This window comes from Melanerpes formicivorus, unplaced genomic scaffold, assembly GCF_026170545.1.
Source record: "Melanerpes formicivorus ecotype bairdi unplaced genomic scaffold, bMelFor1.0.p_v2 SCAF_3, whole genome shotgun sequence".
NCBI classification, from domain to species: domain Eukaryota; kingdom Metazoa; phylum Chordata; class Aves; order Piciformes; family Picidae; genus Melanerpes; species Melanerpes formicivorus.
The window spans coordinates 41,701,112-41,715,469 of NW_027142355.1; the positions used below are offsets into that span (position 1 = coordinate 41,701,112).

Sequence of the window (14,358 nt, forward strand, 5' to 3'; positions counted from 1 at the left end):
AGAGGACACAGTCTCAGGCTGCGCCAGGGGAGGTTCAGGCTGGAGGTTAGGAGGAAGTTCTACACAGAGAGAGTGATTGCCCATTGGAATGGGCTGCCTGGGGAGGTGGTGGAGTCACCATCACTGGAGGTGTTCAGAAGGAGACTGGATGGGGTGCTTAGTGCCATGGGTTAGTTGATTAGGTGGTGTTGGATTGGTTGATAGGTTGGACACAATGATCTTGAAGGTCTCTTCCAACCTGGTCTATTCTATTCTATTTTATAAGCACAGTTCACAATATCCTCTTCCAATAAGCTGCTCATGATATTAGAGTTTGAAGACACTCTAATGTATAAAAGATGAGAGTAGGAAAATGACTTTCTAGTTTCTGAAATGATGTCCATATTTTCTCAGTATATAAATGGCATCCTACTACTTACCTCCTTTATAATCATTGCAGTATATCACAAACTCAGCAAGGTCAAACCTTTCCTTCACAGTAAAATAAGAACAGAACTGCCTCACGACTCTTTGTTATGACACAAGAGAAATGAAAGTAGATTTAAACCAGGGTGACTCTGGAAAGCTTCCAGTTTAGTCTGGGAAAGGCACATTTACAGTACTCAATTTTTAACATCATATTTGCTGTTGCATTCCACAGCAATGGCAAACAATCAGTATATAAAAAGTAAAGCAGGGCATTATCCCATAATCACAGGATGTTAGGGGTTGGAAGAGACCTCCACAGAGATCAATGAGTTCAACCCCCCTCCCAGGGCAGGACCATAGAATCTAGCACAGTGAGAATGCAGTGAGATGGCTCTTGAAAGTCTCCAGAGAAGGAGACTCCACAACCTCTCTGGGCAGCCTGTTCCAGTGCTCTGTGAAACTCACAGTGAAGGAGTTCCTCCTGATGTTGAGGTGGAACCTCCTGTGCTGTAGATTATACCCATTGCCCCTTGTCCTATCACAGGGTGCAACTGAGCAGAGCCTGTCCCCTCCCTCTTGACCCCCAGCCCTCAGATATTTACAAACATTTATTACATCCCCTCTCAGTCTTTTCTTCTCCAGACTGGAAAGCCCCAGGGCTCTCAGCCTCCTCTCACAGGGCAGTGCTCCAGTCCCTTAATCATCCTGGTAGCTCTCCTTTGGACTCTCTTAAGTAGATTCCTGCCCCTCTTGAACTGGGGAGCCCAAAACTGAATGCAATATTCCAGGTGAGGTCTCACCAGGGCAGAGCAGAGGGGAAGGAGAACCTCCCTCGACCTGCTGGACACACTCCTCAGTGCACCCCAGGATCCCACTGGCCCTCTTGCCCACAAGGGCACATTGCTGACCCATGGATATCTTGTTATCCACCAGGACTCCCAGGTTCCTTCTCCACAGGGCTGCTCTCTAGCAGATCACCTCCCAGCCTGTACTGGTGCAGTTTGTTATTCCTTCCCAGATGAAGGACTCTGCACCTATCATTAGGTTACTCTTTGAAGAGGGGAAAAAAACCAAACCAAAACAAAGACACCAACACCCAGTTGTCATGCATATGCATGCCTGAGCTTTATGGTTTTTGTCATCATCATGACCCCAGCTACTTTTTCTAAGGCAGAAAACACCCACAGCATTTCCTTTGTGATTGACAGTGCAAACCCCAGCTATAACCCCTCTCACTTGTTTTCTGTGATGCATTCCACCGCATTTGCTGTCTTCAGTCCTCTGGAGGTGTTCTGTTGAAAACACAGGAAGTATTTTTGGTTCTGTTACCCAAAAAAACCCACAATAAAATCAATCTCTAAGCATTAAAAGGTTTTGCATTGCTTATTTGTTGCCTTAATATGAATAGCAAAGGGCACTTTTTCAAGGAGTCCCACACAATTAGCACAGGTGCTCGGAGATGCTGCTGCTCCCTTCTGCTTTCTTCCTGCTTCAGCCAGAAGTTACCAACTGCCCCCATCAGAGGAAGTCAAATGAAAAAGCAGAGAATCCCTTCAGCTGGTGAAGTTCAGAGGCTGGCATGTTCACCTGGAGACCTGATGAGAAAGCATCAGGCTGCTCTGGGCAGGCAACAATTTCCTTGCACACCTCAGTGCATTAAGAAGCCTTCAGTTTTACAGTGCTGGAGATGGTCACCTCTGCTTATAACCACCTCACGCCATGCTCTGCCACCCTTCATCAATCTCCCTGCAGAGGGCTTAGGTTTTGTGGGCTGCTTAGATATAGATGGACAATTCTTGCTATTTCTGGAGTGCTTTGGGACATGGTGGTGTTGGGTTAATGTTTGCACTCCACCTTAAAGCACTTTTCCAGCTGAAATGATTCTATAGCACGCCACAAAACATCAAAAAGCCTCCTAGCGCTTCAACCCAGCTTGCAGTCCAAAGAAACAGCAGAGCTTGGTATGCCTGCTGCTTTATTCAGGCACCTGCCAAGCATCTCTCACCAAAGAAAAGTCCTCACTGTTTGCCACTGTCTGCTTTCAGGCAGCAAAAAATGGCAAGTCCTTCCTGAAGTCACATTTTGCAAAGAGACCAGGCCTCCTCTGGTCTCCTTTGGGCTGCCTGAACATTTCCCCCTTCCTGCCTTTGACCCTGTCTCCAAGCTATGCCTTCATGGGTTTTTCTCACTTTTCACCTAATGATTACCATTCCCATGAGGGGCATTGATTTCTCCTACAGGGATTCAGTTCACTACCCCAGCCCCATCATATCCTTTGCCTCTCTTCTTTCCCAGGGTTAACAGCTTTATCCAGTGCTGGGGTTTCATAGATAATGCCTCCAAGTTCTGTGCAGCCGAGGCACTCACAGCCACATGGACTAGACACTAGAATGAGGGCTGCTTTCTTCAGGTCTGGGTTGTCACTGACCATAGGCAACAAGGCACAGCATGGACTTCCATTAGGTACCAGAGAAACCACTCCTGCTGAAGTTCTCAGCTGGGAGGGAACCACAACGGCTACCATTGCAGAACCAAAGCCAAGCTGTCTCTCCATGGCACTTTTAAACCTCCTGATGTGACACACACAGCTCAAGGGCATGCCTTGTTTCAGTTCCAGTTATGATCCTCCAAGTTAGCTCATGCCACACAGACCACATGCTGGACTCCCCACAGCACTGAATTGCAAACCCTCTGTTAAAACTGTAAACACAGCAGCGCTAACCTTTGCAATGTATCCCAAGCCGAGACATTTGCTATCGTCCTGAAGCACCGGAGAAAGCCAAAGAGGAAGAAAGCACACAGATCTCGGCTCACCAAAATGGGACCCCAAAGGAGGAGAGGTAAAAAATCCCTTCCCCTAAAGAAATAAATCCCCAGAAGGCTTCTATTTTAACACTCAGCCAGTACAAGCAGAACGTCTCTCTGCCTCTTTGCGAAGATCAACAGCTGTTTCCAGTTGGGACCGTTCCCTTTTTTGTGTGATGAAGAAAACTCAGCAGAGTTTTTCTACCCTTTCAAAGACACAACATCTGAACTGTGCACAAGCAGCAGTCAAGCCCAGCAAACTCAGAAATTAAAAGTCACAGTTCACAGGAAATCCAAGCATCCCTTTCACAGCTGAGCAGACATTGCTCCCTCATTCTAAGCACATACAACAAATGCTGAAATTACAGTTACCTCAATGGTGATTGTTTCCACTTGAACACCTGAAGGCATGGGCAGGTTGGGGTCGAAGTGCTTTGCTATTGCAACCAGAAGATGCAATGTGCTCAGCAGGTCCTTTGTCAAGATAGCTATGCCACATGAAAAAAGAAAACAATCTTTAATGTGCAAAACAAGGAAACCTTTCTCTAATAACACGAATTCTCCCTGTGCGGAGGAGAACCTTGAAGTCATGCAGGGCCATAACAGAGGTGGGACGTCTGATTGGGGTTTCTATATTTCCACAGTTCAGCAAAGCCACACTTTGCAAGTCCCTTCTGTGAGACACAGACAGATGCTAAGAACTGTTAAGTGGTGCCCAAGACACATATTTACACAGTGCAGCTTGCACAACCAGTCAGGATCAGATATTCCCATCTCACTTCTGATCCAAGCCTGAAAACAGGCTGCTCGGTTACATTTCTGGCACCTTTTTGCCTCGTAGCAGCCTTACAGCAGAGGAGGCCCCATGACAGATAGTTTCCTCCACATTCTCTTTCTGCACCTACATTCCACACTCCACTTCAGCTGGCTTTCTTCTAGTTGCAAACTCTTTGCCACAGCTTCCAGAATCACAGAGAGCTTCTGCCGCTGCTTTCTTTCCGTCAACGCGATCTCGTCAACATCCAGCTTGAGAGACCCTAGGTTTTCTTTTGACAGGAAGAAGATGGAGGTGTTTGAGCACCACCACAGGAAAAAAATTAAAACCAAATCAGAACCACAACGTGACAGCAAAGCTCAAAGCCTTGCTTTAAACGTTCAATACCGCTTAACAGCTTCCACAAGCCCGGACACCTTGAGCGCTCTGAAAGCCTCAGTAAAATCAGTGAAGCTCTGCAAAAGGGAAAGGACTCAAGACATCCCCTGCAGCATCATCCCCCAACCCTAGCAATCCACGTCCCTCCTTCTTCTGCTGTAAGCTGCAGGAACCCAACAAGAGAATCTTTTCTGTGGGTACAAAGCTCAAACTCACACATACAGAACAAACCCCGGCTCATTTCTTAGGCAAGTCAACCACAAATATAAGCCAATCCTGTTCACAGTGCTGCCTTCAGCCTTGGTGAAAAAGTTACCATCTGGAAGACATCCCCAAAGAAAGTGAAAGGGAAAAGAAAAAAATAAGTAGGGACAGGAGAGATGGAGAAATAAAACCAGATCAACAGGCTTGTCCATGAGGCAACATCTTTATACAAGCACTTCACTAGATTTTCATCAGTTCCAGGCTAGTGCTTTAGAGGCCTGTAATTTCACACCTCAGAGTTCACCTTGCTATTATGTTAACCATCAGCCAAAAACACTTTCTTAGAAGAATCTTATAAAACCCCTAGTAGATCATCATGCCTCTGTTCAGAATGACAGCTGTCACAGACGGCTCACAGCTTTCTCTTCTAGCAGGAAGCAAGGCTCCAGCAGCTCACAGCTACTGTGATCCATGAGGTTTATTCTATCATCTGCAGGAGCAGGGAAGTCATTGTGCCCCTGGACTCTGCATTGGTTAGGCCACACCTTGAGTCCTGTGTCCAGTTCTGGGCCCCTCAGTTTAGGAAGGACATCGAGACACTTGAAGGTGTCCAGAGAAGGGCAACAAGGCTGGGGAGAGGCCTTGAGCACAGCCCTGTGAGGAGAGGCTGAGGGAGCTGGGGTTGTTTAGCCTGGAGAAGAGGAGGCTCAGGGGTGACCTCATTGCTCTCTGCAACTACCTGAAGGGAGGTTGTAGCCAGGAAGGGGTTGGTCTCTTCTCCCAGGCACCCAGCACCAGAACAAGAGGACACAGTCTCAAGCTGTGCCAGGGGAAGTTTAGGCTGGAGGTGAGGAGAAAGTTCTTCACTGAGAGAATCATTGGTCATTGGAATGTGCTGCCCAGGGAGGTGGTGGAGTCCCCATCCCTGGAGGTGTTCAAGAGGGGATTGGATGTGGCACTTGGTGCCATGGTCTGGTCATGAGGTCTGTGGTGACAGGTTGGACTTGATGATCTTTGAGGTCTCTTCCAACCTTGGTGAGACTGTGATCTGGAAGCTCCTCCATGATGTGTTTGTGAGATACACTCAAAGCAGCAGCTTACCCAGAAGATGATGAAGTACAAGTCCATCATACAGATCTTCTTCCAGACTTTTGACTACTATGTGCTCCTCTTTCAGAGTTGTGTTGATCCAGTCAATCAATAACTGCAGAGAAAACAAAGCAGCCACTCATGACATTCCTGCTGCAATTACACTCTATCCCCTTTCCACAGTAGAGCGCTCAGTGCTCTATTGCATTGCGCCTCACTCTTCAGTCCCTTATCTCACACCTTGGGCTGTTCTCTGCCTCCACTTCCCTCCGTGTGCTCTTTGGTTGTTTTTCTCAAGGGAAATGAAATATTCTCCCGAGCTGTGAAGTGAGATGGATGTCTCATGCAACATTTCTCTGACTTTTGTAGAAACAGTTATACATGCAGAGAGACTCTGTGCCCACTGCCACAACGGAAAAGGCTTCAGAGTAGACTTCCAAACCCCTGCTTCTGTTAACCATCACAGAGTTCACACAAATTCAGTGGTCAAACAAAACCTTTTAAGAATGTATTGGTTGTTTCTCCTAGGAATCCATGTTCCCAGCACTCCTCCCCCTCCTCTCCTAGTTTTGCTCTCATCTTCATTCTGCAATTTCCTCCTAATCTGTCCCAGATACCTTTTCTGGGAGGAGAGCAAAACAAAACAGCACAGCATTCTGTTTGTTTGGCTTTCTGAGGTGGCTGCCGCCCTTTCCAATATCCTTCCTGCCTTTGCAAAGGGAAATTGCTCAGGAAGCCAAAGCCTGGCTACAGCTGGAAAGGAACCACATTCCCAGTTACATCCCTTGGCCCTGCAGGCGTTTTCTCAACCACTGTGCTCCTACACAGGTGACCAAACTTGCTCCTCCTCACTTTCCCAAGCATGTGTTTCACCCACATATGAGGACAGAAACAGAAGATGAACTGCTGAAACAGACCTGGAAAGCAGTAGCCCCAGCTGGCTGCTACAAAGAACCTTTAAAAGAGGGATGAGTATTGCTTGCATTGCTACAAGTGAGCCTCTGGAGTTTCTTGTGTGGATAATATCCTTCTCACTTGCAGGGACAAATTAATAGCAGGTCCCTCTAAGTTACCCAACACCAGCAAAAATGTAAAAAGAAATTTGGGGAAGAAAAAACATAATAATAAATAATCTCTGAGATGCTCAAAACCACCCCAAGGAACAAGATGGCCTGGCACCAGCACTTGCCCAAACTAAGAGTCTGTCAAGGTGTTTGTAATATACTTCCACAGCTAAGAAGTAAAAGGTTTCTGGGGCAGAAAGCTGTGCTCCTCAGCTAGTGCTGGGAAGTCAAGATCTGGCAGTGCTTTAGATGTGAGAGTGATAAAGCAGTAGCCCAGACCTAATGGTGCCACAAAGAATTCCGCTGAGCACAGATGTAGAAGGTCCCTTGTTTGCTCTCTGGGCTCTAAACAACCCCAGCCTGCAGCTCACAACTCTGCATTCTGTCCTGTGGTCAGGGCCCTGCTCAGCTGCACAGCAGAGCACTGTGTCTGAAAATGAGTAGCACAGTATGACCAGGGTTGGAAGAGACCTCAAGGATCATCCAGTCCAACCTGTCACCACAGACCTCATGACTAGACCATGGCACCAAGTGCCATCCCCTCTTGAACACCTCCAGGGATGGGGACTCCACCACCTCCCTGGGCAGCACATCCCAATGACCAATGACTCTCTCAGTGAAGAACTTTCTCCTCACCTCCAGCCTAAACTTCCCCTGGCACAGCTTGAGACTGTGTCCTCTTGTTTAACCCTCCCTGGGCAGCACATCCCAATGTATAGAGGGAAAGGAGAAAATTAATACTTCAAGATGTTTGCTATGGGCCCCTAAAGGTAACCATTTCCTATCCTGACATGCAACTGATGTTTGAGTAAGTACAGCAATACATTTCAGATTCCTTGGTTTCCCAAAGTCACCTGAAAATGAAAATGCAGTGGAACAGATTCTGCCTCCCAAGCAAGCTTCTTTGTTTTCCTTACTTCTCCTTTGATAATGCCGCCCTGACCCCCCTCCACCCCAGCCTCTTCTCTAGAGGAACTATGACGTCTTTAGGTTAATGGGCATGCAGGGGACCCTTGGAGCCCAATTTCCACCTCCTCATGATCTGAGGAAATTAGATGGCAAAAAACATTGTTTGAAGAGATTGAAAGGAGCTGGAGTAAGCACTGAACCTGACAGAAACCTTCATAAACTGAGAAAAGCTCTTCACTTTTGACAGTCTGGAAAGAATAAACTCAGTGTCTCTGTAGACAGCATCATTGCTTCTTGCAGCACCACCACCTTGCAGATTCTCTCCTTTGTACCAAAGCAGTGTGAAAGCCTGACCAAAAACAATTAAATCTCTGTGGTCAAGTGTGCATGAAAAGTCAAGGGAATGCACTACAGAAATGCCACACAATGCACACACCAGCACAGAGGCTAAGAGGGCTTGTGTTATATTTACAGCAACTTTACTCTCTCCATAATGCAAGAAGTGCTGGTCTCTTCTTGCATGCCACTTTTCTTCCTGGAAATGTCACCATTCCAGGCTTTCCCTGGCCTATGCCAGCAGAGAAATGCAGTGAGTGAGCACACAGGGGGGGCTTTCAAAATTACTTGGACATAAAACCATGAAATAGGATTCTTCCTTCAAAGTTACCTCAAACAGACAACTACAATGAAGTAGGACCTGGGTACTTCTGGTGTGGCTCACACATATGTCCCAAGTTAGGAGAGGTGTCACGTAAGAAGAAACTCAATTTTTAAGCCATTGTGCCCTGGTACTCTGCACTGGTTAGGCTGCACCTTGAGTCCTGTGTTCAGTTCTGGGCCCCTCAGTTTAGGAAGGACATTGAGAGACTTGAAGGTGTCCAGAGAAGGGCAACAAGGCTGGGGAGAGGCCTTGAGCACAGCCCTGTGAGGAGAGGCTGAGGGAGCTGGGGTTGCTTAGCCTGGAGAAGAGGAGGCTCAGGGGTGACCTCATTGCTCTCTACAGCTACCTGAAAGGTGGTTATAGCCAGGAGGGGGTTGGTCTCTTCTCCCAGGCAACCAGCACCAGAACAAGGGGACACAGTCTCAAGCTGTGCCAGGGGAAGTTTAGGCTGGAGGTGAGGAGAAAGTTCTTCACTGAGAGAGTCCTTGGTCATTGGAATGTGCTGCCCAGGGAGGTGGTGGAGTCCCCATCCCTGGAGGTGTTCAAGAGGGGACTGGATGTGGCACTTGGTGCCATGGTCTAGTCATGAGGTCTGTGGTGACAGGTTGGACTCAATGATCTTTGAGGTCTCTTCCAACCTTGGTGATACTGTGATACTTTAACACACAGCAGTGACCACTCTTGGGTGGTGCAGGCATTTGAAGCTTGATCCTGTATGGCTCTAGCCACCCTGGCACTGTGCTGAAGCAAAAGCTCTTGCTTGCTTGTGTGGAGCCCAAGTACCAAAGCAGAGTTTGTCCTGATCTGTAGAGTGGAGGACTGGAGCCAAAGAGTTTGGTGATTTGCAGGGCTGAGCATTATTCAACAAGTTAAAGCAACCTGAGGAGAGGCTTAAGCAATCCAGTAAAAGCAGCAGTACCAGCTTTAATTCTTCCAATTTGGGGTTTTTGCTTGAGGTTGGTTTTATGAATTTCTTCTTCTCACCTATGAAAGGAAGCAAAGAAGATACATCACAAATATTAGGTGTGACTAATGGACATTTGCTGTGGAATCTGCTATCATCTCACTAATACTCAGTATCACCCATTCCCATATGCAGAAACACTTTTCTTCATATAATTGCTTCCTTATGAGTGAGAAAATGGTCTAACAGGGTACTAAGACTGCTGTTAAAATTAGCTGATGTGAATTACATTGCAGCATAAGATCTGGATGGATAATTAATGAGAGAGGCAAACAAATGTGTATGACATTTGAATTCCAGCTAAAGAACCAGCTAGAGTTTGTGTTGCTTCGTCATCTGTCTCTAGAGAGCCAGCAGCCAAATTGCACTCCCAAAGCTTCCTCACTGCTGCTACAATCGTGGGACCACTGCAGAGAAGTGCACAATTACATACAGAGCACATCTTCTGCTTGGTTCTTCAGGTCATTCTTCGGACCTTTTTCTCTCCTGGCTGATACAGCCCATACCTTGAGCGATGACATTCTCAGCTAGGAATTCATTGACTTCAGGAGGCTGTATAAATGCATTTAAGAAGTCTGGGTCCATTGTCTGTTCTCACTCCTGGTAAACTACTGAAAAACAAAACAATAAATATATATATATGGGAAAGGAACATGAGCAAAGGCATGTGAAGATCACAACTGTGAGGAAAACAAAGCAAACAAATGGACTGGGGTTTTTTCAGCTACTGTTTCATGAGGTATGGATTGCCTATCAAAATGAAATGTGAACATTCAGATGTACCTAAACAAAAAAGATATAGAGAACTTTCCTTTGTTTTCTGTTAATTGCCAAAACATAGGGAAAAAAGCCCTGAAGTACTAAAACTGGCCTTAAACCCATCTCATTCTGTTTTATCTGGATTAGGGGGACCCTACTTCAAGTGACACAGCCTCAGTTTCCAAGGTATCAATAGATTGCTGCTAGACTAGTGACCAATACTTAAGCAGCATTAAACCAAGTTAAATTACTGAGATGTATTTATCAATCTAAGCTGTGCCCTTTATCAGGCCAGCTCATGCAGCTGCTGGGAAACAAAGGCTTATTTTGGGGTAGACAACACCATCTTCATGTAGGATTAAACTAAATGGCAGATGTGACTGTTTCATTTTAAACACATATTGGAGAATGACTTTCTTTCCCAATCCAGATGTCTTCAAGTGACAGCAGAATGACAGTACACAATCTACCTCATCAAACCCCCCAAAAGTATGGGTGGAGTTTTCCAACAGAGCTAAGTGGCTGTGTTAGAGGACAGCAGATATTAGAGAAAGGAATGGGGTTGTCAGACCTGAGTGGAGAGGCTACATAGCCATGGAATAGTCTGGGTTGGAAGCGAACTCCCAAGGTATCACAGTACATTAGAGGTTGGAAGGGACCTCCAGAAATCATCAGGTCCAACCCCCCTGCCAAAGCAGGATCACCCAGGGTAGTTGTGCACCACCAAGATGAGGCTGCCCCCCTCCACTTGACACCCACCCCTCAGAGATTTATGCACACTGATGAGATCCCCTCTCAGTGTTCTCTTCTCAAGACTAATTAGTGCCAGGGCTCTCAGTCTCTCTTGATAAGGGAACTGCTGAAATCCCCTAATCATCCTCATGGCTCTTTGCTGGATTCTCTCCAGGAGGTCCCTGTCTCTCTTGAACTGGGGAGCCCAAAACTGCACACAGTATTCCAGGTGTGGTCTCACCAGGGCAAAGCAGAGGGGGAGAACCACCTCCCTAGACCTGCTGGTCATCTGCTCCAACATCCTCTGCAGTAAGCAGGGGCATACTCCACTAGATCAGGTTGCCCAGAGCTCTATTGAGCCTCCCTTGAGTATCTCCAGGGATGGGGCCTCAATCACCTCCACAGGCAACCTGTTCCAGTGTTCCACCACCCTCATGGGAAAGAGCTTGTCCCTGACATCCAATCTAAATCTAATTTGAAACCATTGCTCCTCATCCTATGCTTTTGTAAGCAGCCTCTCTTCATCCTTCTTGTAGGCCCCCTTCAGGTACTGGAAGGCTGTTATTAGATCTCCCTGGAGCTTCTTCTCCAGGCTGAACAACCCCAACTCCCCCAGCCTGAAGTGCTCCAACCCCCTGACCATTTGTGGGGCCCTCTTCTGGACTCCATCAAATCCCTGTCTGTACCTCCAGATGAAGTTCCTCTCTATCATCAGCAGCTACCTACAAATAAGAGGTTGGCAATGATACCTTCCCACTCTAAGAATCTGTGACTCACATCACAGTGCGAGTGGGGAGAAGTCTGATGTTTTTAGCCATGGCTATGGCAAAGTAAGGCTGTGCCATGCTGCCTACACAGACAACACAAAAGACAGAGCCATGCTTTCCAAGCAGCTTACATGGTAGGCAATGTTCAGTTTTAAATGCTCATTTTTTGAAAGCTTCATGTTTGCATAAAAAAATTTCAGTCACATCCACAAGAAAACAGAAAAGGAAACCTTAGCTTGGCAAAGACTGCAACTCAAGAGGAAGTCATAGCCAGTAGAATCTGAACAGCCTGTTTTACTATGCTTGGTTGGAATTCACCCCCCAACAAAAAACTGCCAGAGCAGCTCAGCTGAAAGGAGATGAAGCTATGTTTACCAGCCAAGCTACATCTAAAATACAAAGCACAATGAATAGGTACCCAATGTGCAATATTTACACTTTATAAAGAGCACAACCTTCCCCCTGGACAATACCAATAGCTTCCCCCTCCCTGCTCCCTTCCTACCCCCTGCACATGAGACAAAAGAAAGAGCAGAGATTTGCTTTTAGTACTTAACCACAAGGAAGAGCCCAGCCAAGGTCAGCAGGAGCACCAGTCAGTACCTGCCAGAGTGAGGAAGCCAAGTTAGTGTGCAAAACTCACTCTGGTAGGTATCAGCCCAATGGGATTCTTTAGAGCCTATCATTTTCCCCTTCTGCATCCAATGGCAACTTATTTACATTCTATCACTTTCTGTTCAAGATCTGTGGAAAGTTTTCCAGGCACAGCCTAAAACCACCACATTTACTAACTGTATTACAGAATCTTTTAGGTTGAAAAATGCCCTTAAGGCCACCAAGCCCAAGTGCAAACACTACCAAGTCCTCCATTAAACCATGTCCCTACATACCACATCCACGTGGCTTTGATATCCTCAGGAACAGCAGCAAGCATCCACTCAGGGGAACAGCACTTGGAGATTGCAGAGATCAGCCTCTGCATCCCTGTGGCAGCTCAGCAGAGTGGCAAGGCTTGGTGTGCTGCATGGGATTTTGTTCACCTGCAGCTGGGTTACACATGGCCAGCAGAGCAACCCCTGCATCGAGCTGGCTGCTCGAGAGAGGGGGTGACGTGGGGGTGGAACTGCAGCCTCAGCAGACTATTTAAATGTCCTCAGCAACCAATCAAGGTCAAACAAGGTGGGGTGGGTGAGTCATCTGGGCATGTGGTGGAAGTATGCCAGTTAGTCACATAGGTTGGAAGAAATATGGTTGCAAGCCAGGCAAAAGCTGCTGACACAAGAAATGTGGTGACCCAGACAGTGGTCCCAGGTAAACTGATCAGTGTCCAGGCCCCTGGCTGTGGGGAGCACCACAGCAGTGACCCTTGCAGTGACAGACTGCACAGACAATGCCTGCCTGAGAGCAGCTCAATGACCTGATCGACCAGGTAGTTGTAGAGAGCAATGAGGTCTCCCCTGAGCCTCCTCTTCTCCAGGCTAAACAACCCCAGCTCCCTCAGCCTCTCCTCACAGGGCTGTGCTCAAGGCCTCTCCCCAGCCTTGTTGCCCTACTCTGGACACCTTCAAGTCTCTCAATGTCCTTCCTGAACTGAGGGGCCCAGAACTGGACACAGGACTCAAGGCGCAGCCTAACCAGTGCAGAGTACCGGGGCACAATGACTTCCCTGCTCCTGCTGGCCACACTGTTCCTAATGCAGGCCAGGATGCCATTGGCCTTCTTGGCCACCTGGGCACACTGCAAATACCTCAAGGGAATCCAGGGGAGCTCTGCTAAGAAAATGATGCAGATAACTGCCCAGCTGAAGTGCCCCCACATGAACACATGCAGCATGGGCAAGAAACAGGGCCAGTTGGAAGCTACTGTATGGCTAGAAACCCATGATCTGAGCATTCTGCCAGGCCAAGAGAATTGGTATAAAAATAGCAGTTGGATGCTTTTGCACATCAGTCTGGTAAAACAAGAGGAACAGGTCATGCAGAACTGGTTTCATTATGGTGGCTGCAAAACCAAATGCTGTCTCTTAAAGGGGCTTGTTAAAAATAGGATAGGAGAAACTGAGTCATTCAGCACTCAAAGGATAACTGAACTATCGAAGATGAGGCTTCCCAGATGACATGAACAGAGAGAAAAGCCAGTTAACACAGAGCAACCCAAGGACAGCTTAGTTGTGAACTAAGGTTTCTGGTAGCTGTTATGGCTCACAAAGTCCTGCTCATCAGTCTACTGTAACTGTCCATGTGAACCACAACTTGCACCAACTCAGCTTCTCTGCAGTACTCCCTTATGGAACTAGGTCAAGTAAGAGATACACATCAAAGCCATGTGTGCTGCCTGCCTCAGCCCTGCTGTTTGTTTGGAGAAGGAACCTAAGCACCACAAGGCAGTCTAAACTTTGGAATTCTGTAAGAAAAGGCCTGAAATGCAGAGTTTGCAACAGCCTAAGTTCCTATTCTCAGGCCTCAGTCCTGTGGGCCCTACTCTGAGTGTTAAAATCGCTATAGCCTGCAAGACACCTTGCCTGCTCTCCAATCCCTTACAGTACCCAAAAGCAGAACCTTAGGAGAGACACAACCAAACAAACAAGTAATCCAGAACAGAGCAAGCAAGTTCAGATACCTCTCTAAAACACTTCCAAGAGCCTGCACCTCAGCCTTCCTAAATTGAAACTGGCATCCTGCTAATTAGGAGCTGTCAACACATTTACTTTCCAAGAACTTCTCCTTTGCCCCTCGAATATGTGTAAGCCCCAGCACTCAGCAGTGCAGAGATGAAGAGCATGGCATCCCCCTGCCTGAAGCAGCCCCTCCTGTTGCTGCTCAGCCCTGCCAAGCAGCACCTTC

The 14,358-nt window shown here is 47.2% G+C and overlaps 1 protein-coding gene across 2 annotated transcripts in view; it reads right to left on the bottom strand.

Annotated features, from left to right (window-relative positions):
* The window catches only part of PARVG (parvin gamma), a 31,147-nt gene that overhangs the window by 14,917 nt on the left and 1,872 nt on the right, over positions 1 to 14,358 (bottom strand). Inside the window, exons 2-8 of one of the 2 annotated variants that reach the window (XM_068170705.1) lie at positions 12,073 to 12,118; positions 9,764 to 9,868; positions 9,213 to 9,277; positions 5,672 to 5,774; positions 4,119 to 4,259; positions 3,586 to 3,701; positions 1,645 to 1,700 (exon numbers count right to left, since the gene is read on the bottom strand). In XM_068170705.1, the coding sequence (XP_068026806.1) occupies positions 1,645 to 1,700; positions 3,586 to 3,701; positions 4,119 to 4,259; positions 5,672 to 5,774; positions 9,213 to 9,277; positions 9,764 to 9,842 (560 nt within the window). In that variant the 5' untranslated portion in view covers positions 9,843 to 9,868; positions 12,073 to 12,118. The remainder of the gene's footprint in view (positions 1 to 1,644; positions 1,701 to 3,585; positions 3,702 to 4,118; positions 4,260 to 5,671; positions 5,775 to 9,212; positions 9,278 to 9,763; positions 9,869 to 12,072; positions 12,119 to 14,358) is intronic. The other variant, XM_068170704.1, reaches the window with a different exon arrangement.